At 45.6% G+C, this 23,898-nt stretch overlaps 1 protein-coding gene across 1 annotated transcript in view; it reads left to right on the top strand.

Annotated features, from left to right (window-relative positions):
* The window catches only part of LOC126233811 (trichohyalin-like), a 37,467-nt gene extending 32,401 nt beyond the window's left edge, over positions 1-5,066 (top strand). The window contains exon 3 of the mRNA XM_049942886.1: positions 1-5,066. This exon is cut by the window's left edge and continues 622 nt beyond it. Within this exon, the coding sequence (XP_049798843.1) occupies positions 1-5,066 (5,066 nt within the window).
* Positions 5,067-23,898: the final 18,832 nt, after the last annotated feature.

Below are 23,898 nucleotides of genomic sequence, written 5' to 3'. Positions count from 1 at the left end.
AAGAGGAGGAGGAGGAGCAGCAACAAGAGGAGGAGGAGGAGCAGCAACAAGAGGAGGAGGAGGAGCAGCAACAAGAGGAGGAGGAGGAGCAGCAACAAGAGGAGGAGGAGGAGCAGCAACAAGAGGAGGAGGAGGAGCAGCAACAAGAGGAGGAGGAGGAGCAGCAACAAGAGGAGGAGGAGGAGCAGCAACAAGAGGAGGAGGAGGAGCAGCAACAAGAGGAGGAGGAGGAGCAGCAACAAGAGGAGGAGGAGGAGCAGCAACAAGAGGAGGAGGAGGAGCAGCAACAAGAGGAGGAGGAGGAGCAGCAACAAGAGGAGGAGGAGGAGCAGCAACAAGAGGAGGAGGAGGAGCAGCAACAAGAGGAGGAGGAGGAGCAGCAACAAGAGGAGGAGGAGGAGCAGCAACAAGAGGAGGAGGAGGAGCAGCAACAAGAGGAGGAGGAGGAGCAGCAACAAGAGGAGGAGGAGGAGCAGCAACAAGAGGAGGAGGAGGAGCAGCAACAAGAGGAGGAGGAGGAGCAGCAACAAGAGGAGGAGGAGGAGCAGCAACAAGAGGAGGAGGAGGAGCAGCAACAAGAGGAGGAGGAGGAGCAGCAACAAGAGGAGGAGGAGGAGCAGCAACAAGAGGAGGAGGAGGAGCAGCAACAAGAGGAGGAGGAGGAGCAGCAACAAGAGGAGGAGGAGGAGCAGCAACAAGAGGAGGAGGAGGAGCAGCAACAAGAGGAGGAGGAGGAGCAGCAACAAGAGGAGGAGGAGGAGCAGCAACAAGAGGAGGAGGAGGAGCAGCAACAAGAGGAGGAGGAGGAGCAGCAACAAGAGGAGGAGGAGGAGCAGCAACAAGAGGAGGAGGAGGAGCAGCAACAAGAGGAGGAGGAGGAGCAGCAACAAGAGGAGGAGGAGGAGCAGCAACAAGAGGAGGAGGAGGAGCAGCAACAAGAGGAGGAGGAGGAGCAGCAACAAGAGGAGGAGGAGGAGCAGCAACAAGAGGAGGAGGAGGAGCAGCAACAAGAGGAGGAGGAGGAGCAGCAACAAGAGGAGGAGGAGGAGCAGCAACAAGAGGAGGAGGAGGAGCAGCAACAAGAGGAGGAGGAGGAGCAGCAACAAGAGGAGGAGGAGGAGCAGCAACAAGAGGAGGAGGAGGAGCAGCAACAAGAGGAGGAGGAGGAGCAGCAACAAGAGGAGGAGGAGGAGCAGCAACAAGAGGAGGAGGAGGAGCAGCAACAAGAGGAGGAGGAGGAGCAGCAACAAGAGGAGGAGGAGGAGCAGCAACAAGAGGAGGAGGAGGAGCAGCAACAAGAGGAGGAGGAGGAGCAGCAACAAGAGGAGGAGGAGGAGCAGCAACAAGAGGAGGAGGAGGAGCAGCAACAAGAGGAGGAGGAGGAGCAGCAACAAGAGGAGGAGGAGGAGCAGCAACAAGAGGAGGAGGAGGAGCAGCAACAAGAGGAGGAGGAGGAGCAGCAACAAGAGGAGGAGGAGGAGCAGCAACAAGAGGAGGAGGAGGAGCAGCAACAAGAGGAGGAGGAGGAGCAGCAACAAGAGGAGGAGGAGGAGCAGCAACAAGAGGAGGAGGAGGAGCAGCAACAAGAGGAGGAGGAGGAGCAGCAACAAGAGGAGGAGGAGGAGCAGCAACAAGAGGAGGAGGAGGAGCAGCAACAAGAGGAGGAGGAGGAGCAGCAACAAGAGGAGGAGGAGGAGCAGCAACAAGAGGAGGAGGAGGAGCAGCAACAAGAGGAGGAGGAGGAGCAGCAACAAGAGGAGGAGGAGGAGCAGCAACAAGAGGAGGAGGAGGAGCAGCAACAAGAGGAGGAGGAGGAGCAGCAACAAGAGGAGGAGGAGGAGCAGCAACAAGAGGAGGAGGAGGAGCAGCAACAAGAGGAGGAGGAGGAGCAGCAACAAGAGGAGGAGGAGGAGCAGCAACAAGAGGAGGAGGAGGAGCAGCAACAAGAGGAGGAGGAGGAGCAGCAACAAGAGGAGGAGGAGGAGCAGCAACAAGAGGAGGAGGAGGAGCAGCAACAAGAGGAGGAGGAGGAGCAGCAACAAGAGGAGGAGGAGGAGCAGCAACAAGAGGAGGAGGAGGAGCAGCAACAAGAGGAGGAGGAGGAGCAGCAACAAGAGGAGGAGGAGGAGCAGCAACAAGAGGAGGAGGAGGAGCAGCAACAAGAGGAGGAGGAGGAGCAGCAACAAGAGGAGGAGGAGGAGCAGCAACAAGAGGAGGAGGAGGAGCAGCAACAAGAGGAGGAGGAGGAGCAGCAACAAGAGGAGGAGGAGGAGCAGCAACAAGAGGAGGAGGAGCAGCAACAAGAGGAGGAGGAGCAGCAACAAGAGGAGGAGGAGCAGCAACAAGAGGAGGAGGAGCAGCAACAAGAGGAGGAGGAGCAGCAACAAGAGGAGGAGGAGCAGCAACAAGAGGAGGAGGAGCAGCAACAAGAGGAGGAGGAGCAGCAACAAGAGGAGGAGGAGCAGCAACAAGAGGAGGAGGAGCAGCAACAAGAGGAGGAGGAGCAGCAACAAGAGGAGGAGGAGCAGCAACAAGAGGAGGAGGAGCAGCAACAAGAGGAGGAGGAGCAGCAACAAGAGGAGGAGGAGCAGCAACAAGAGGAGGAGGAGCAGCAACAAGAGGAGGAGGAGCAGCAACAAGAGGAGGAGGAGCAGCAACAAGAGGAGGAGGAGCAGCAACAAGAGGAGGAGGAGCAGCAACAAGAGGAGGAGGAGCAGCAACAAGAGGAGGAGGAGCAGCAACAAGAGGAGGAGGAGCAGCAACAAGAGGAGGAGGAGCAGCAACAAGAGGAGGAGGAGCAGCAACAAGAGGAGGAGGAGCAGCAACAAGAGGAGGAGGAGCAGCAACAAGAGGAGGAGGAGCAGCAACAAGAGGAGGAGGAGCAGCAACAAGAGGAGGAGGAGCAGCAACAAGAGGAGGAGGAGCAGCAACAAGAGGAGGAGGAGCAGCAACAAGAGGAGGAGGAGCAGCAACAAGAGGAGGAGGAGCAGCAACAAGAGGAGGAGGAGCAGCAACAAGAGGAGGAGGAGCAGCAACAAGAGGAGGAGGAGCAGCAACAAGAGGAGGAGGAGCAGCAACAAGAGGAGGAGGAGCAGCAACAAGAGGAGGAGGAGCAGCAACAAGAGGAGGAGGAGCAGCAACAAGAGGAGGAGGAGCAGCAACAAGAGGAGGAGGAGCAGCAACAAGAGGAGGAGGAGCAGCAACAAGAGGAGGAGGAGCAGCAACAAGAGGAGGAGGAGCAGCAACAAGAGGAGGAGGAGCAGCAACAAGAGGAGGAGGAGCAGCAACAAGAGGAGGAGGAGCAGCAACAAGAGGAGGAGGAGCAGCAACAAGAGGAGGAGGAGCAGCAACAAGAGGAGGAGGAGCAGCAACAACAAGAGGAGGAGCAGCAACAACAAGAGGAGGAGCAGCAACAACAAGAGGAGGAGCAGCAACAACAAGAGGAGGAGGAGCAACAACAAGAGGAGGAGGAGCAACAACAAGAGGAGGAGGAGCAACAACAAGAGGAGGAGGAGCAACAACAAGAGGAGGAGGAGCAACAACAAGAGGAGGAGGAGCAACAACAAGAGGAGGAGGAGCAACAACAAGAGGAGGAGGAGCAACAACAAGAGGAGGAGGAGCAACAACAAGAGGAGGAGGAGCAACAACAAGAGGAGGAGGAGCAACAACAAGAGGAGGAGGAGCAACAACAAGAGGAGGAGGAGCAACAACAAGAGGAGGAGGAGCAACAACAAGAGGAGGAGGAGCAACAACAAGAGGAGGAGGAGCAACAACAAGAGGAGGAGGAGCAACAACAAGAGGAGGAGGAGCAACAACAAGAGGAGGAGGAGCAACAACAAGAGGAGGAGGAGCAACAACAAGAGGAGGAGGAGCAACAACAAGAGGAGGAGGAGCAACAACAAGAGGAGGAGGAGCAACAACAAGAGGAGGAGGAGCAACAACAAGAGGAGGAGGAGCAACAACAAGAGGAGGAGGAGCAACAACAAGAGGAGGAGCAACAACAAGAGGAGGAGCAACAACAAGAGGAGGAGCAACAACAAGAGGAGGAGCAACAACAAGAGGAGGAGCAACAACAAGAGGAGGAGCAACAACAAGAGGAGGAGCAACAAGAGGAGGAGCAACAAGAGGAGGAGCAACAAGAGGAGGAGCAACAAGAGGAGGAGCAACAAGAGGAGGAGCAACAAGAGGAGGAGCAACAAGAGGAGGAGCAACAAGAGGAGGAGCAACAAGAGGAGGAAGAGAAGGAAGATGAGGAAGAAGAGGAGGAAGAGGAAGAAGAGGAGGAAGAGGAAGAAGAGGAGGAAGAGGAAGAAGAGGAAGAGGAAGAAGAGGAGGAAGAGGAAGAAGAGGAGGAAGAGGAAGAAGAGGAGGAAGAGGAAGAAGAGGAGGAAGAGGAAGAAGAGGAGGAAGAGGAAGAAGAGGAGGATGAGGAAGAAGAGGAGGATGAGGAAGAAGAGGAGGATGAGGAAGAAGAGGAGGATGAGGAAGAAGAGGAGGATGAGGAAGAAGAGGAGGATGAGGAAGAAGAGGAGGATGAGGAAGAAGAGGAGGATGAGGAAGAAGAGGAGGATGAGGAAGAAGAGGAGGATGAGGAAGAAGAGGAGGATGAGGAAGAAGAGGAGGATGAGGAAGAAGAGGAGGATGAGGAAGAAGAGGAGGATGAGGAAGAAGAGGAGGATGAGGAAGAAGAGGAGGATGAGGAAGAAGAGGAGGATGAGGAAGAAGAGGAGGATGAGGAAGAAGAGGAGGATGAGGAAGAAGAGGAGGATGAGGAAGAAGAGGAGGATGAGGAAGAAGAGGAGGATGAGGAAGAAGAGGAGGATGAGGAAGAAGAGGAGGATGAGGAAGAAGAGGAGGATGAGGAAGAAGAGGAGGATGAGGAAGAAGAGGAGGATGAGGAAGAAGAGGAGGATGAGGAAGAAGAGGAGGATGAGGAAGAAGAGGAGGATGAGGAAGAAGAGGAGGATGAGGAAGAAGAGGAGGATGAGGAAGAAGAGGAGGATGAGGAAGAAGAGGAGGATGAGGATGAGGATGAGGAAAAGTACGAGGTCGATGTCGATTTGTGATAGTAAATTTTCGACCTCCTTACCTCAACCAGTTAGCATGGCACCACCTCACAAGGGGTTATGCAGTTAAAATCTCCCAAAAGTACATAGGTTTGGGGAGTTGATCAATCAGTGAAGCCAATAGGCTCAGGGGTACTGCACCATCTGGAGGACGATATACATTGTGGACAGTTGTTTCCTGAGTCATCCTTATCTTGACAGCCACAGCTTCAAAAGGGCATGGGTCCACTACATACCAAGTTCAGGACAGACGCAAACTCCACCTGCCTCTCGATTATAGTTGCTACAGTTCTTGTAATATCCCTTATGACTGCAGAGGGCAGGGGTCTGCATTGCCGGGCTCTCAGTTTCTCTCAGAAAGATACTATCATTCAGTGCTGACTGCATATCGGCCCACCAGACTTGCGTATTAATTCCTTTAGAGTTGTGAGGACTCCCCATCAATGCAGCTGTGGCGGTAAAAAATTGTGGAGTGAGACAGAGGTTTGAATAAATACGCAGTTCAAATGGGTGTATATTATGTTAGCTATGTAGAAATGAGGAAGTTTGCCCAGGATAGATCAGCACCGTGATGGTGCTGCCAGTGGTAGTGGTGATGGCTAAGACCATTGTGATGGGGGTGTTGGAGGCACAGTGGCTGTGCAATTGACATGTGTCTATCGTTGTTGAATTAGCAGATCTGTTACAGTGCAATGTACATTACAGAAAAGTCAGTATTACTAATGATTCTACTGGAAGTACCCAGTGTAAGATGGAATTAGTTTCTGCTCTTCATTTGAAACTTACAGCTCTCAGAAGATGTACTGAAAATTTCAGTGACTGAACTACTTGAAGATCAAAAGTCTTAAACACCATCTTAATTCATTGACAGAAAATAGTGATTCTACTTTCACAAAACTGACATTTTGAAATTAAAAAATTGTCACCTTTCGATTTCCTGACTTTTACACTTGTCAGATTCCTCAAGTGTGGTTTTTGTAGAAATATTGTATAGAATTTTGTGTTCCTGGGAACTTCAGCATTTAGATCCCAGTTACAAACAACAGTTGTGAAGCACATGCTGGATGCTGGAAAAGTCTCGCTGTCGAAGTGTAAATTAAGAAGTTTATGTGGAAGTGTGTGTCCTTATATAACTACTTGACATCAAAATGGAGGCAGACAGATGGACACTAACTGAAAAAGGCCGCCTATACTGTCGCAGTAAGTAAAAACTAAATTTACATCCATATTGACAGATAAGCTAGTCATGGCGATACATTAAAGTGTGACCCATCTTTCTGCCATAGAGCCAGCACCCAGCATTATGCTACTACCAGTAATGATGTAACTTCCTGAAACCATCTGAAGATGAACCTGAAAAGGTTCGAAAACCGGTCCATGGAATAAAACTTAATTATTCAAAAAAGTGACTGGTTGCAGTTCTGTATAACTTATTTATATACTAGGATGATAGGTCCTCTAAATGCAACAAAATGGACTCCATGCAGCCTTAGATAGGCATGCAGTTCAACTGTTTGTAGTATTAGGTCCTGATGGGAGGGGACACCTTGAATCCTGTAAAGTTTGTTATATATTATCTGGTATATCCCCAAACTTGTCACAGTCCTGAAGTGTCTGTGATTGGTTAACAATCAATGTATTGATAAAGATCCATTGCCCAACTCAGCCCATAGCATGGCCAAAGATGGTAATGTCATGGGTTGCAAGCCTCAGCATTGAAATCTTGCTTTTTATCAGGACCAGGTAAGATAACTGTTTTTGCATGGCCATCAGTATGGCCAAGTTTGATCTGTTTCACTGTGGATCATCCACCTTGATGCCACTCACTTCAGTCAGAGGCTCTCCCTGTGTGCACCACTATCTCGGCAAAGATTACCAGGCACAGTAGCTGTTGCCCGGAGTACTCATTGCCCCCAGATTAGACAGGCACCTACTACTTGGCATACATGAGGAGTTTACGGTTCAGGTATCAGCAGTGCAATCCACGTATTGCCATGAGGGGGCTACCACCACCACCACCACCACCACCACCACCACCACCACCACCACCACCACGGTCAAACCCTAAAACAAGACCTTAAGTAATTAAGCTGAAATGTTATGAAAGCCTCACTAGGTATAAGCCTCCTTTTAGATGCATCTTATGGCAGGCAATGAATAACCGAGTTCATTCTAGCCCCTCACAGTACAGGGATACACTTTGTAAGTTTCCCAGACAAAAAAATCTTCTGCACCATGTTACTATAATGAGCAGAATGTGCTGTGTTTTGCAGTTTTTACTGTACTTGCTAGACCTTCTGACAGCTCAGACAAAAACAAATTAAAATGTGCGGGAGTTAAAACAGACAGTAAGTTATAAAGCAGAGAACTGTCAGTGGTTCATTAAAGCATCCACAAAGTGGTGACAATGGCTTGACTGTGTACCTGGAGAAACTGATAGCCATAATGTATGTCCAGAGTTTCATTTGTACAAAAGGTATATCTGTAGATATCTGGTTTCACTCTTAGGTGTCTACTTTTTATCAAGGACATTACACCAAGAAGGGACATTTCAGGAGCTTCTCAGATTTCTCCTTTTCAATAAAAAATCCACACAAAATTTGGGGAAGTTCATTGAAAACAGAATTCATTAATACCACCGTAGAGAAAATATAACCACTAATGAGCAACTATTATCAAGCAGAGCATGATGCAGGTTCATGGTTCATTCAGTTAATGTCCAACAAACCAGACAAATATGTTTTAACAACAAAGTATATATTTAATGCTTTCTCACACCTTGGCAAAGGGAACACACACAGAGAAGTAACCAATTGGAGTGTACATCTTCCTGCATCTGCTGGAGCCATTTGTAAACCAAGAGAGACATGTGATGACAACTTTCTTACATATCTTCAACTTTCTAAGAAACTAAAGAAAACTCCATTAGTTGGTATAATGAACAAGATCCATGATTAAATCTCTGATGACATAAGGAAGCCCAGTGCTGAAACACACTCCATCATCCAGTACCATAGTAGCAAACACAGACTGCACCATAACTGCATACCACAGACGCCATAACACTCTACAATGAAAAGAAATATAGGATAAAGACTGCATGTAGGAGATGGCCAACATATATCTCATACAATTTTACTACACTTTGGACATGGTGGCAATAAATGCATGGCCCATCTATATCAACATCTTCTACAACATAGTAACAAATAAGAAAATGGAAAGGAAGTAGTTCATACTTCGGATGGCAAATGAACTCTAGTGAAAAAAAGAGCAAGATCAGACAGAGGAAGAGGATATGGACTGAAATCACCTAGAAAGCAGAGGAAGTGGCAAATCAGCATCTGCAAGGGCAATAAGATCAGTGGAAACTGAAGTGCTACAAAGCTTTAAGTGGAAAATATGCACATAAAACAGAAATCACCTGTGCTGTGTGTGTCTAGCAGATTTCAATGACTTGAGTGAAAAGTAATACAGAACCACATTTGGAACCCATGCAAGAGTAATAGGGACCAAGTCTACTAAATTTGTGCGGGAGGCTGTTCAAATAGTTAATAAATGAAAATCTATAGTTTAGGAAACTTGTTGCCATTAGCAACAATAAATTTAAGATTTTTGTTGTTGACATAAGCAAAATTATTAATGATATTTAATAACTATTACAATTGTTAGAAAAAGATATGAATTAATGAACACTAAACGTATTTGTTTAAGTGAAATGCAAAAATGTTTTATGTGGGGTCAAAATGACCCCTTTCCACCATCTTAGAGTCAAAACACCATTTTAGTGTTAACAGATGGCAATGGCTGGAAAGACAGTGTCCAATGCAGAACCAAGTTAAAACTTTCACATCAAGACAAGATGGACTAAGGGAAGGCACATGAGCTGTATGGAGAGGTTTAATTTCACCCAGTTTATCACATGGAGAGGGCCAGTGTTCATGGCACAGCAATCAAATGTTACTGCTTACAGCAACACAGTTCATTTGAGGAAAGAAAATAGCTGTAAAATCTAGGTATTAGAAATGCAGACTTACCAGCAATATTAATAGTATCATTCCCCAAGACAACAAAAGACACTGGTACCAGCATCAACAAGTGAGAAGGCAAACCTGGATCCGCTTTGATAAAGGGTGACATATGCAGGACACACAGCCCCTGTAGAAAACTGAGGAAAGCTAAGAATACACATTTAGAGAATGTGTTGCCCAATGTACAGGTTGGCACTGGTCTGAGAGGCAATACTTAAAACTTTCTTTGCCAATGTAGGTGCATCCTGCACTATGGTCACCTACTGAATCATCAGTAAAAATGAAGGTGCTGTCCACAAGAGATGTATGACACTACATAAATGTTGAGCAAATGACCAAAGCCACAGAAGAATATTTTGGAAACAAATTTAGTCCAGCAGTGGCAATTTCTGCACAAATTCAAAGGAGAAAAAAAAAGGGGGGGGGGGGAGAGGAGACTTTCACTATCTCAAGAACATAGGAGGTAAAGCGAGATGAAGCTTTCAAAGCAGAGTACATACAAATGAAACAATCGGTATCGTCAACTACGTGCCTAACAACCCCAATAACTATGGATGCTATACTAATATCGGTCATTATCAAATACTTCTACATGTCACAGCTTATCAGCCCTATCCCACACACAGGGCTGGTAAATGTACATTCCTAATTCAGAAACCTTCACGTAATTGTGTACAATAACCCACCATACATACATTCATTTTAAATGTTACATTATTTAATATTATTTGAAAAAACAGATCAATGGTCATGTATTAACACAAACATCTCATTAACAAAGTTAGAATCAGCATTATATGAAGTATATTTATTTACAAATTCTTATTGTATTAACACAAAATCAAACTTAAGAGAAAAAACTTGACATGAAATACAGTTAAGCTTTTGGTAACAAACAATGATAAATCCAGGATGGAATGAAAGAATATTATAAAAAGGGTAGTTGCTACTCACCACACAGTGCAGGTGTGCTGTGTCACAGATAGGTGTAACAAATTGAGCTTTCAGCTAACGAGGCATTTGTCAAAAAAATATTTCTCATGTGCAGGAGTGCACACGCGCGCGCACACACACACACACACACACACACACACACACACACACACAGAGAGAGACACACACACACACACACACACACACACACACACACACACACACACACACACACACACAGACACACACACACACAGACACACACACAGACACACAGACACACAGACACACACACACACAGAGAGAGAGAGAGAGAGAGAGAGAGAGAGAGAGAGAGACACACACACACACAGACACACAGACACACACACACACACAGAGAGAGAGAGAGAGAGAGAGAGAGAGAGAGAGAGAGAGAGAGAGAGACACACACACACACACACACACACACACACAGAGAGAGAGAGAGAGAGACACACACACACACACACACACACACACACACACAGAGAGAGAGACACACACACACACACACACACACACACACACACACACACACACACACACACACACACAGAGAGAGAGAGAGAGAGAGAGAGAGAGAGAGACACACACACACACACACACACACACACACACACACACACACACACACACACACACACACACGAAAATGGACACATGACCAGTCTCTGGCACCTGAAACCACATTACGAGCAGCAGCACATGATTGCTGAGACAACTGGGTGGAGGTAGTGCTGGACTGGGAGCAGGGAAGGGGCCAGATTGGTAATGACAATGGCCAGTGAATGTTGAGCCCAGGAGGTTTATGTGAACGTAGGACATATTGAAGAGAGAATTACCACCTCCAAATGTCAGAAAACTTCAGACAATGTTAGCGGGAAGGATCCAGATAGCACACGTCGTGAAGCAGTTGTTAAAATGAACTTTTTTTTTGTTTTGGTTTTAGGGCGCAAAACTGCTATGGTCATTAGCGCCCGGTCTGTGACTTAGGAAACAATAGAAACCGAAAATGGAAAACAGCAGAAATGGGAACGAAACTCAAAAAATTGGAGAAACTAAAAGCAGAAAGAAGGCTTAAAATTCCACTACAGAAAGGGGTTGGTGGTCCCCAAAAAAAACTTCAAATGACAGACGTCATTTCACTGTCACTAATAAACTCGAGAACGCGATCGGCCGAGCACGTGTCATCTGCTAAAATCGACGATATATCAGGCGACAGCTGGAGACGGGCGCGTAATGGAGTAAAATAGGGGCATTCAATTAAAAGGTGTCGTAACGTCCACAGCTGAGAGCAGTGGGGACAGAGCAGTGGAGGATCGCTGCTTAAAAGATGTCGATGGCTAAAAAGACAGTGCCCTATCCGGAGTCTAGTTAAAATTTCCTCCTCCTGACGATGCGTTCGGGAGTAAGAGGTCCAAGCACAAGGAAGAGCTTTCACGTCCCGCAATTTATTATGGGGAAGTGTCGACCAATGTGAGTACCATACAAGAACAACTCTAAGACATAAAACGCTCCGTAGATCAGTGAAGGGAATCGATTGAATAGCTGGCCGAAGGAGAGAGACTGCAGCCATGGCCGCTACATCGGCCACCTCATTCCCACAAATTCCAGCGTGTCCCGGGAGCCAGAGGAACGCCACCGAAATGCCCCCCAGGTGGAGCAAGCGCCGACAGTCCTGAATCCGCTGGACCAGAGGGTGGACTTGGTAAAGAGCTTGGACACTGAGGATACAGCTTAGAGAATCTGAGCAGATTATGTACTGTATCCGCTGATGGCGGCAGATGTAGTGGACAGCCTGGAGAACAAAGTAAAGCTCCGCAGTATAAACTGAACACTGGTCGGGAAGCCAAAAGTGATTTGGGGTGTCGCCAACAATATAGGCACTCCCTACACCTAACGATGTTTTCGAGCCGTCTGCGTAAATAAATGTGGCGCCCGTCATTTGTGCACATAGACCAGCAAATGCCCGGCGATAAACAAGTGAAGGGGCACCATCCTTGGGAAATCGACAAAGGTCACGGAGCAGGCAGATCCAGGGACGGAGCCTAGGCAGTGCTGTACCCCAAGTTGTCAAGAAGGTTTTAGGAAAGCTGAAGGAAAGAGAATGGAGCAGTTGACTGAAGCGGACTCCCGGTGGTTGTAGGGAGGAGGGGGCGGCCTGCATACCCTACATCAAAGGAGGTGTCGAAAAAAATGTCATGGGCTGGATTAGCAGCCATGGAAGACAGATGGCTAGCATAACGACTCCGAAGGACTGCTCGCCGATTGGACAGCGGAGGTTCAGCAGTCTCAGCATAAAGGCTTTCCACAGGGCTGGTGTAAAAAGCTCCAGACACTAAACGTAATCCGCGGTGGTGGATAGAGTCAAGACAACGAAGAATAGACGGCCGAGCAGAGGAGTAGACTATGCTTCCATAGTCCAATTTCGAGCACACTAAGGCGCGATAGAGGCGGAGAAGGACCACTCGGTCCGCTCCCCAGGAGGTACCATTCAGGACACGGAGGGTGTTGAGGGATCGCAGATAGCGAGCCGAAAGATAGGAAACGTGGGAGGACCAGCACAGTTTTCTGTCAAACATAAGACCCAAGAATTTAGCGACGTCTGAAAACTGAAGGTTGACAGGTCCTAGATGTAAGGAGAGTGGAAGAAACTCCTTACGTCGCCAAAAATTAACACAAACAGTCTTACTGGGAGAAAAACTGAAGCCGGTTTTGATGCTCCAAGAGTGGGGGTGATCGAGACATCCTTGAAGACGTCGTTCAAGAAGGCTGGTCCGTTGAGAGCTGTAGTAGATCGTAAAATCGTCCACAAAGAGGGAGCCTGAGACATCAGGAAGGAGACAATCCATAATGGGATATGGCAATGGCAAACAGTACAACACTCAGCATGGAGCCCTGGGGTACCCCGTTTTCTTGGGAGAAAGTACGGGAGAGAGCAGTGTTCACCCGCACCCTAGATGTGCGCTCTGCCATAAATTCGCGAAGAAAAAGAGGCAGCCGGCCTCGAAAGCCCCAAGAGAACAGTGTGCGGAGGATGCCTGTCCTCCAACAGGTATCGTATGCTCTCTCCAGACCAAAAAATATTGCTACTGTTTGGCGTTTCCGGAGAAAATTGTTTATGATATAAGTGGAGAGAGCAACAAGATGGTCAACTGCAGAACGATGCTTTCGGAATCCGCATTGGGCAGGTGTTAAAAGACTGCGGGATTCCAGCCACCACGCTAAACGGTAATTCACCATACGCTCCAAAACCTTACCGACACTACTCGTGAGAGAAATGGGGCAATAGCTAGAGGGGAGATGTTTGTCCTTTCCAGGTTTCGGAACGGGAACGACGATAGCTTCCCGCCATCGTCTGGGAAAGATACTGTCGGTCCAAATTCGATTATAAAGGCGAAGGAGGTAACGCAGACTATGGGTTGATAAATGCAGCAATATTTGGACATGGATACCATCCGGTACTGGGGCGGAGGAGCGAGAAGAACAGAGTGCATGTTGGAGTTCCCGCATGGAGAAAACAGTATTGTAGCTTTCGCGATTTTGAGAGGAGAAAGCAAGATGCCGCACTTCCGCTTCACGTTTCTTCTGGAGAAACGCTGGCGGGTAATTTGAAGAACTCGAAATCTCAGCAAAGTGCTGACCCAATGAGTTAGAAATTGCGACTGGGTCCACTAATGTATCATGCGCGACAGTGAGCCCAGAGACCGGGGAGAAACTAGGCGCACCTGAGAACCGTCAAAGCCGACTCCAAACTTCCGAGGAGGGAGTGAAGGTGTTAAATGAGCTAATAAAGAATTTCCAGCTTGCCTTCTTGCTATCACGGATGACACGACGGCATCGCGCACTGAACTGCTTATAGTGGATACAGTTGGCTGAAGTAGGATGGTGGCGGAAAATGCGAAGAGCACGTCGCCGCTCACGTATTGCGTCACGGCATGCCTCGTTGCACCAAGGAACTGGGGGGCGCCGCGGCAATTCGGAGGTGCGTGGTATTGAACTTCCCGCAGCTGTAAGAATAACGTCGGTAAAATGGGTGACCTCATCGTCGACGCTGGGGAAGCGACGGTCATCGAATGTCGCTAAAGACGAAAAAAGTGTCCAATCGGTTTGGGCAAACTTCCAGCGTCGCGGGCGCATATATGGCAGTTGAGGTTGCAGTCTAAGGACACATGGAAAGTGGTCACTCGAGTGTGTATTATCAAGGGCGAACCATTTGAAGCGCCGATCAAGTGGAACAGTACCGACCGCAAGTTCCAAATGAGATAAATTTGTCGTGGAGGCAGACAAAAATGTGGGGACCCCAGTGTTGAGGCAAACTAGATCCACTTGGTGGAAGACGTCGAGCAATAGTGAGCCACGTGGACAAGGATGTGGAGATCCCCAAAGCAGGTGGTGGGCATTTAAGTCCCCAACCAGCAAATAGGGGGGTGGAAGCTGACCACGAAGATGAAGGAGATCAGCTCGTGCCATTGGTGTGGACGAGGGAATGTATACAGTGCAAAGAGAGACGGAGGGCGACAGCTTGGAAGGAAGTGTTTAAGTGGATTGGGTGATAATGGAGAGTATCATGGAGAAGAATCATGAGTCCTCCATGGGCTGGAGTGCCTTCAACAGAGGGGAGATCATATCAGACGGACTGAAAATCAGGGAGAACCAAGCGGTCATGGGGACGCAGCTTTGTTTCCTGAAGACAGAAGATGACCGGCGAGTAGGATCGTAAGAGGATCGACAATTCATCCCGATTGGCTCGAATGCCGCGGATATTCCAGTGGATAATGGACATAGGGTGAACAGAAAATAGAGGAATGTGACAAAAGTTGCTGTCAACTCAACAGCTGCTCAGAGCTTGCGACAGACAGCATGGAATGGCATTCAGCCGAAGGCAGAAGATCCTGGTTCATAGGTTGCTCAAGAGCAGTTCCTGCCACCAGCGATCGGCCGGTTGATCGGCTGCTAGCAGTGCGCCTCGGCGACACAGAAGACGGCTGAGGGCGATTTCCGCCAGGTGGTGCTGTAGATGGGACACGCCTTGGCGGAGAAGGAGATGAACTGGGTTTCTTTGTAGCCTTCTTGGAATTATGATGTTTAGAGGAAGGAGGAACCGATGGTTGTGAAGTTGGGGTACGTAAAAAAATCTTCATGAGTATGCTCTTTTTTCGAAGTCTTGGTGTCTGACTTTTGGGCTCAAGATTTAGCAGAACCTGATGAAGGGTGAGCCACAGAGTGGGCAGGCGAAAGTGGTGAGGTTGAACGGGCGATCTTTGCACTGGCCGATCTGACGACCGTGGTACTAAAGGTGAGGTCACAAGTCGGCGTGGCCGCCTCCTTTGTTGGCCGAGGAGAAGCAAGAACAGTGCTGTATTTTCCTGTCAGGCACGGTGGGCTGACGACTGGCGAATAATTTGAGCAGCAAAGGTCGACACCTTTTACTTCACTCTGATTTCCTGGATGAGCTTTTCGTCCTTAAAAACGGGGCAGTCACGAGAGGAAGCAGCGTGGTCACCCATACAGTTGGTGCAGCGAGGAGATGGATGTGGACAAGCACCCTCATGGGCATCCTTGCCACACGTAACACATTTGACCGAGAAACAACAAGGAACTGTGGCAACGATGGAAGAACTGACTGTGGCTGAGACGCAGTGAACTTCCGCTTGTGAGCAGACATAGTGGAAGGTGAGGAAACCATTGCAGAAGAATCCCCCATGATTACCGGCGTCTCCGATGGCACGCTCCTCCCTTGTGGGGGCCCTCTCTGAGGGCACTCCCGCCTTAGGTGATTGTTCACACCTCAGGTCACACCTCCCGACAAACGGATGGAGGGACCAATCGGCACTTTCGGAAGGTATCAGCTCGGGTAATCACCCCTCCCTGGACTTGGCCATTACCAGGGGGTACATACGTGTCCTACCTGTCTACCTGGGGTGGGGAATTACGCGTTACCCCGTCACCGGCTACGCACAATAATGTGTGGGTCAGCCTTCAGACATGCACAGGGAGGAAGAAAGAGAAAGGTAAAGGAAAGAAGAGAGGTCTCAAACGCCGCAGCGGAGAAAAGGGTCAAGAGAAGAGGTAAGGAAAAGAAGGACAAAGGAAGGAGGAAGACACACAAGCAAGGAAGGCTAAGAACGCGGTACATTTACTAGCGTCCGTCTCCAGACGTAGGCACAAGTCATACTCCCAGAGGGGGAGAAAGGGAAGGAAAGAGCCAGAGGTGGGGGGGGGGGGGGGGCAAGATGGGGGATGGGGGAAGGATGCAGAAAGGGAAGGTATGCAGCCTGGAAAGGAAGGAAGGCCACATTAGCTTGGGGTCCCGTGCTCGCTACAGACGTATCCACAAAAGAGTTGTGGACCCCCTGGGGGGAAAATGAACATTGTGTTCAGTGGCATGGTCAGCAACACTGTGGTCCAGTTGTTTCTTAGCCACAGTTTGTCAGTGACCATTCATGCAGACAACCAGCTTGTCTGTTGTCATGCTCAGGTAGAATACATCATGGTGGTTGCATCTTAGCTTGTAGATCATATGAGCTGTTTCAAAGGTAGCCCTTACTTTGATGGTATTGGTGATGGTTGTGAGCACACTGGAGTAGGTGGTAGTGGTGGTGGTGGTGGTGGTGGTGGTGGTGGTGGTGGGACAAGGTATGGGAAAAGTCTTGCGTTAAGGTCTATGACATGGATATGAGCTGTGATGCAGTGGGGTTGGGAGCAGGTTGGTTGGTTGGTTCGTTGGTTTAGAGGTGGGAGTAGTGAGCAAACTACGAGGTCATCGGTCCATTGGTCCTAATAAAACAATACCACAGGAGTGAGAATAAAATGGATGAAACATATAACACAGAACAGAAAGAAAGAAAAAGCTACAAGAATGAAGGGCAGTCAATGAACACTAAATGGAACAAAAGAGGACAAGAAAAAAAAAGATGTTAAAAACAGAAGAAAGTAAAACATGAAAGCAGATTACAGTGGCTGGCCAACCATGATAATAAAAAGGGAAAGCCAGCCACTTTGCAATACATTAAAACCTCCACCATAAAAGCACGAGAGTGGAGGACACAGAGGGACATTCGCTAAAACAGACAGTAGTATAAAACCCACTCTAATGGATAAAATGTAAAACTAAAGCTGCTGTGGAGCTGGGAAAGTTAAAAGCGTGCTGCAGAGCAGCTGAAAGTGGGCAGTCCAGCAAGATGTGGATTACTGTCAGGTCCTTGCGACGGAATAGGTAACCATGCATTAGCCACATATGGCCAATGCCAAGCCGGTAAGGGACAACTGACTCAATGCAAGAGGCCTGCATGGAAGACTTCCACACAGTCATAGTCACCTTAATGACACACAGTTTGTTGTGCATGCTGTTGTGCCATTCCATCTCCCAAATCCGGAAAACCCTGTGGTGTAAGACAGAACGCTAGTCAGCTTCGGAGATGCCCATCTCCAGAAGCGGTTCTCTTGTTGCCTGTTTGTCCATCCTGTCGGCAAGTATGTTGCCAGGGATTCCGATGTGTCCTGGGGTCCACACAAACACTATGGAACGGCAGGACTGTTCAATGACATGGAGAGAGTCTTGAGGGTAGCACTGGTTGATAGCTTTTAGGCTGCTCAATGAGTCAGTATACAGCAGAAGTGACTCGCCGGGGCATAAGCAGGTGTATTCAAGAGCACGAGATTTGGCTGCCAGCTCTGCAGTGAAAACACTGCAGCTAACTGGCAAGGAGTGCTGCTCAATATGTCCCCCATGAACATATGCAAAGCCTCTGTGTCCATCAGCCATTGAGCCATCAGTGTAAACCACTTTAGAGCCTCAGAAGAAGTTAATAATTGAGAGGAAGTGACAGTGGAGAGCAGCAGGGTTAACGGAGTTATTAGGACCATGCAAAAGGTCCAGACAAAGCTGTGGCTGAGGCATACTCCATGGAGAGGTACGTGAATGGATCTTAAGTAAAGGTGGTAAAGGGAAGGACTCCAGTTCGGAGAGAAGCGACCACACACGAACTGCAATCATTAACCCTGATCTGGGCTGCAGATGCGGGAGATGGACTACCGCATGTCTACTCCACCAGTACGCTGGTCACCAGACTCATCCTAAAAGCTCCTGTCGCTAGTTGAATTCCACAGTGGTGCACAGGGTTGAGTAAATGTAATGCTGAAGGCGCTGCCAAACCATAAACCACACTCCCATAGTCAAATTCGGAATTGGAAAAGGGCAGTGCAGAGATGCAGCAGTGCAGAGATGCAGCAGTGCAGAGATGCAGCAGTGCAGAGATGCAGCAGTGCAGAGATGCAGCAGTGCAGAGATGCAGCAGTGCAGAGATGCAGCAGTGCAGAGATGCAGCAGTGCAGAGATGCAGCAGTGCAGAGATGCAGCAGTGCAGAGATGCAGCAGTGCAGAGATGCAGCAGTGCAGAGATGCAGCAGTGCAGAGATGCAGCAGTGCAGAGATGCAGCAGTGCAGAGATGCAGCAGTGCAGAGATGCAGCAGTGCAGAGATGCAGCAGTGCAGAGATGCAGCAGTGCAGAGATGCAGCAGTGCAGAGATGCAGCAGTGCAGAGATGCAGCAGTGCAGAGATGCAGCAGTGCAGAGATGCAGCAGTGCAGAGATGCAGCAGTGCAGAGATGCAGCAGTGCAGAGATGCAGCAGTGCAGAGATGCAGCAGTGCAGAGATGCAGCAGTGCAGAGTTATCTGCACCCCAATTGGTGTTGCTCAGGCAACGGACGGCATTGAGGTGCCGCCGCACTTCTGCTCAAGCTGACAAAGATAAGGGAGCTAAGTCAATTGAGCGTCAAAAACCAGTCCTAGGAATTGATATGTCTCCACTACAGTAAGTGGATCATCATTAAGGTAAAATGTGGGTTTTGGATGAATAGTTCGACGCCGTCAGAAGTACATGATACACGACTTTTTGGCTGAAAACTGGAAGCCAAGGGCTAGAGCCCAAAACTGTGCCTTGTGGATGGTTCCCTGGAGGCACTGCTCAGCAACAACAGTACTGGAGCAGAAGTGATCTGCATACAGAGAAGGTGAGAGAGGGCCCAACAGCCGCTGCTGCTGCTGCTGCTAGACCGTTAATGACCACTAAAGATAGAGACACACTCAATACAGAGCCCTGCGGGACTCCATTCTCCTGGATATGGATGGAACTATGGGGGTAACCAACTTACAAATAACATTGGTGAGGCTGATGAGCTATCCACATCAAGTTGGTTTTTACTGGGTTTGAGCACCGGAATGATGGTGCTCTCCCACCATGAATAGGGTATGCAAGGAGGGGGGTGGGGATGGGGGGGATAGCTTCCAACAGTTCTTGGGCATTGTAGTTCTTAACAACATTCCATTATGTAGGTGATTGAGTGATTTTACAGGGCATGCATATTTTGTCCACCCCTTAAAAAAAGAATGTATTTACTTAAACATAACTAACCATTTATGTGCCACACTAATAGTGACGTGCAGCTGGACGATTCATTATTTCTTTGGATTTAATGAATTCCCATTAGCAGTACAGTGGTTGAATGAATAAATTGGTTTTGTTCCCTCATTGCAGTTTGAGCCCTAAAAATTGCCAGCATCTTTGATGCTCTCCTGTTGTAGTTGTAGTAGTAGTAGTAGTAGTAGTAGTAGTAGTAGTAGTAGTATGTGTAGGGGGAAATCTGAAATGATTTGTTCATGAGAAAATAATGATTTGAGGAGGAAATATTCCAGTTGTTCAGAGTGTAAGAGACGTTCAGAGTGTAAGAGACGTTCAGATCTTGCTGCAATAATTGTAACTAATATGAGGATCTACATTCATGACAATCAGAATTTTTACTGTCCCATAACACACAAAGTTAAATCAGATTTAATGTACTGGGGAAGTGTCAACACTGCAATTACATTTCAATAACAGTATTAACATAAAAAAAATAATAATTATTATTACAGTCCTTTGACATAAAACTTCTAAGCTTAATTAATGATAATTTGCTTTCCTGCTCAGATTTTCACATCATTCAGAAATCTTCTGAAGAATAGCAAGTTTCTGTACTAACAACTTTCGTAGCTTCCGTTTCAGTTGTCCTTTCTCCATGTTCTGGATTTTTTCTCTCTCAGAAAACTGTAAATATTCATGCCCATATACCTGGGGTTTGTACACACAGCTTTTATCTGTGAGAGGGAAGCATGAAATTCTCCTTGTTACTAGTGCTGTATTGATGTTTAAAATTACGTCTGATTAGCTCAGGGTTACTGTCCACAGAAATAATCAGTTCATAAATATACAAACAGGGGAATTAAATATTTTTCTGTTTCTTAACAATAGGCAATGGTTTTTTTTGGTTTTGTGTTACACATATTTCTAACAAGAGTTTTTAAATTTTACTGTTCCAATCTTTTGTTTATGTTACACCAAAAAATAACACCATACCTTACTCAAAATAGCTGTTGTAAACTACTTTGTCTCCACGCTAGTTGAATAAAACAATCTTCATTACAAAGGCCAGGCTGTTTATTTTTTAACATTATACGTGAAGACTGGGATAAAGGTTGGTCCAGCCACATTAGTAAAAACTTAACCTGATTTTTTCAGTTTTTGGTTTCTACAATTTATGTCAGTTTCATTTACCGTAGAGTTTTTAGTTTTAAATAGGAGTGAATATGTTTCTCCAATATTCAATTTCAATCCATTTATATGGAACCAGTTTCCTGAACTGTCTAGAAGAATTATAACAGTTAAGGAAATTTGTTCGAAGTCATTGCTTTTGACAAGGGTTGAAGTATCATCAGTAAATAAAAGTGTGAATTAATGTTAAGTAGCAAGTCATTTACATAACATAGAAATAAAACTGGACTCAGAAATAAACCTTGTGGACCACTTTGCAAAGATAATTCAGAGAAGGAATTTTACTTGCCTGATGACATAACTACCAGTTGTTTTCTGTTTGTGAGAAATGGCAAACCACTATAAAGCACAACCTGCAATTCTGTATCTTTCTATTTTATAGACGAGCAAGTGATTGTTTACACAATCAAATGCTTTTGTGAGGTCACAGAATAATCTTGCAACTTTTCTTGACTTGTCTAACGTGGAACAGATTTTTTTCACAAACTCATTAATGGCCCCTGCTGTGATTTTACCTTTGTGATAGTCGTTGATTATCTGAAATTATGTTTGCTTTTTCTATAATTTTTTTATTTTGTATTGCCATCACTTTTTCAAGTATTTCTGAAAATATTGCAATAGAGATGGGGTAGTAGTTCCCCATATCTTGAGCCTTTTTTAATGAAGTTTTTACCTCTGCATACTTTAGGGTGTCTGGAAAGTGACCTTCTCCAAATGATATATTAATTATTGAGCAGGGGGGGGGTAGGGGAGAGCTATTATCCTGGTAGCTGCTGTAACTACTTTGGTAGCTAGGCCTATGCCCTGCAGAATTTGTTTTTAATTGTAATATAGTTTTCTCTACATCTGTGATTGAAATTTTCAACTTTAAATGATTCTTCTACCTTATGACAAATTTAGATTTTTGTATAAGTATCTAAATCTGTTTTTGATACATTTACAAAAAATATTGAGTAATTCTGAACAGGATATATTACAATTTTACTCCCCACATTAATTCTGGAGATACCTTTGCTATCAGTTCTAATTCCCAGTTCTGATTTTACAGCAGACCACATTTTCCATTTGTGTTCGTAAGCCAAGATGTAATTATTACTAGCCATTTCTTTTGCTGTTTTCAGCGTCCTTTTTAAATATGGTTTTATGCCATTTGACATAATGAAAATAGGGTCTTTGCTCTATTTCAGTTCTTCGTACAACTGTCTCTTCCCCCACTGGAGATTTCTATTCCATCAGTGATCCAATGTAGTTCAACACTTGTGTGGCATACTCTAAGAAGAAATATGTAATTAAATACATTACAAATTTTTCTAAAATATCTTAAAATAAGCTGAGATTGTGATATCTAACTTGCCACTCCACTACCACTAATTTAGAGGAACAATTTAAAATTTTTAACAATAAAATGTCTTGCTATAATTTTCTAGTACTTGGTCCATCTGCATTAGTTATTTCAATAAAGACAGTAGTCTGAAAGTCTCAAGTAAACACATAACCTCCTTGCATCATTGAATTTATAATTAGGTAAGATATTATCAATACAGCCTCCTGTATTTTCATTTTTTGTGTTGTGACTTCCATGATGTTTACCTTTAAACAAAATTTTACAGTAAAGTTCATAAACTGAGTTACTGGTTGCAATTGTATATATTTAAATCAGCAGCTATTAAAACCCTTTTCTTTCTCTTACTGCTGAATTTCTGTAAGAGAACCATTAACATCAGTAAAAAGTTTGTTACCTCTACATCTGGGATTCTGCATTTTGATACAGTAATAATAATTTGTCTTCCTAATTCAGATGCACAGCTTCCAAATACACCTTTATTTATATAACTGAAATCATCTTTCACTTTATATTGTATTAAATTATTTAGAAGTATAGATGAGCCTCCATGAGTACTATTAGTGCAACAAAAACTTGAGGCTATACATAAACTTTTTAGCTTATTGAAAATTGTTATACTATTTTTTGTAAGCCAATGCCATGAAAAATATTTTCCATTCTGAAATTAAAATCTGTAGTTCATAAATTTTGTTCACTCCATTATGTTTGGTTGCACCTAAGCCATTTATGTTCAAGTGGTTCGAGAAACCACTGGTACAGTGTTCTTTGTAAGATTGTCAAACACACTTTTCTGTCTTTATTTACACATTTTTGTATAACTGTTTGAGAACTGGCACTGTCTTCAACAAAACATTTTATGTTTGTCTCTGCTTTAGGCTCACTGACACTAAAAAATCCTTTAAGTGTGATGATTATTGGTTCAAAAAAATTGATCAAAGAAGTCCTTGGATTGATGTTCTATCAATCCCTGAAATTTTATAGTTTCACAAAATGAAATCAAAAGAACAGGCTACACAGTGTAAAACAAAGACTATTTTAGTTTTGGAGCTGAAGGTGATTTGTTGGACTTCGCTATCAACCACTGTATTGTTAATTACCAGTGGGTTCATCACAGATAAGAAATAAATTACTGTGACACTGTAGAAATTAATGTCATGCACGAGTCCAAGGTCCCCATTTTCTTCATATGGCCAAACGAGAGATGACATTCTTTATTACCATGATGAAATTGTGAATATAATTCCTGGCTGCAGCAGGGGACTATATAAATTTGACAGTTGAAAATTTTGGTTATTTTGTTTCACAATACTGTAATGTTAACGAATTACTTGTGTGTATTTTCTTTGATAAAACAAAGAAGAATTCATAATGTTCCACATGACAACAGTTTCCCACCACAAGTGTCCCACACATGACGTAAGTTGGGTAAGTAGCTAATATGTAGTTACTAAAACATTCTAAAACAATAAAAGTTCTTATGGTCAGGAGTTTTTAAGTGCGATCAAGAAAAAACTTTTCCATGTCAAGTGACCACATCCAACACTCAGTAATTTCCTTCAGTACTTCATGCACCACAAACATTCTAAACATAAATTATTATAAACAACAGTTGTCTCGAGGTAATTTTCAGCTGCATGCTAGCTGGTTGTTACATTCAGTTTTTGAATCAGAAAAATGAAATCTTAAATAAGTGAAAATGTCACATGTCACACACAACTGTGGAATGCTCTAGTTATTTCATTGTATTGCATTAAAATTTACTTTTTACTTCTTTCCATAGCCCAGAAGGCACCTTAACATCCACTGAATATTACTGATGTAATAAAGTTATGACTAGTATTACTGCAAAACAACTAAAGCTAGAATGCAGAATATAAGAGGCTAAAAACTTACCTGTTTTCTTGAGAG

Source organism: Schistocerca nitens, chromosome 1, assembly GCF_023898315.1.
Source record: "Schistocerca nitens isolate TAMUIC-IGC-003100 chromosome 1, iqSchNite1.1, whole genome shotgun sequence".
Classification (NCBI taxonomy): Eukaryota; Metazoa; Arthropoda; class Insecta; order Orthoptera; family Acrididae; genus Schistocerca; species Schistocerca nitens.
Note: the sequence above shows the minus strand (reverse complement) of the source record. Positions and strands in the feature narration are given on the sequence as shown.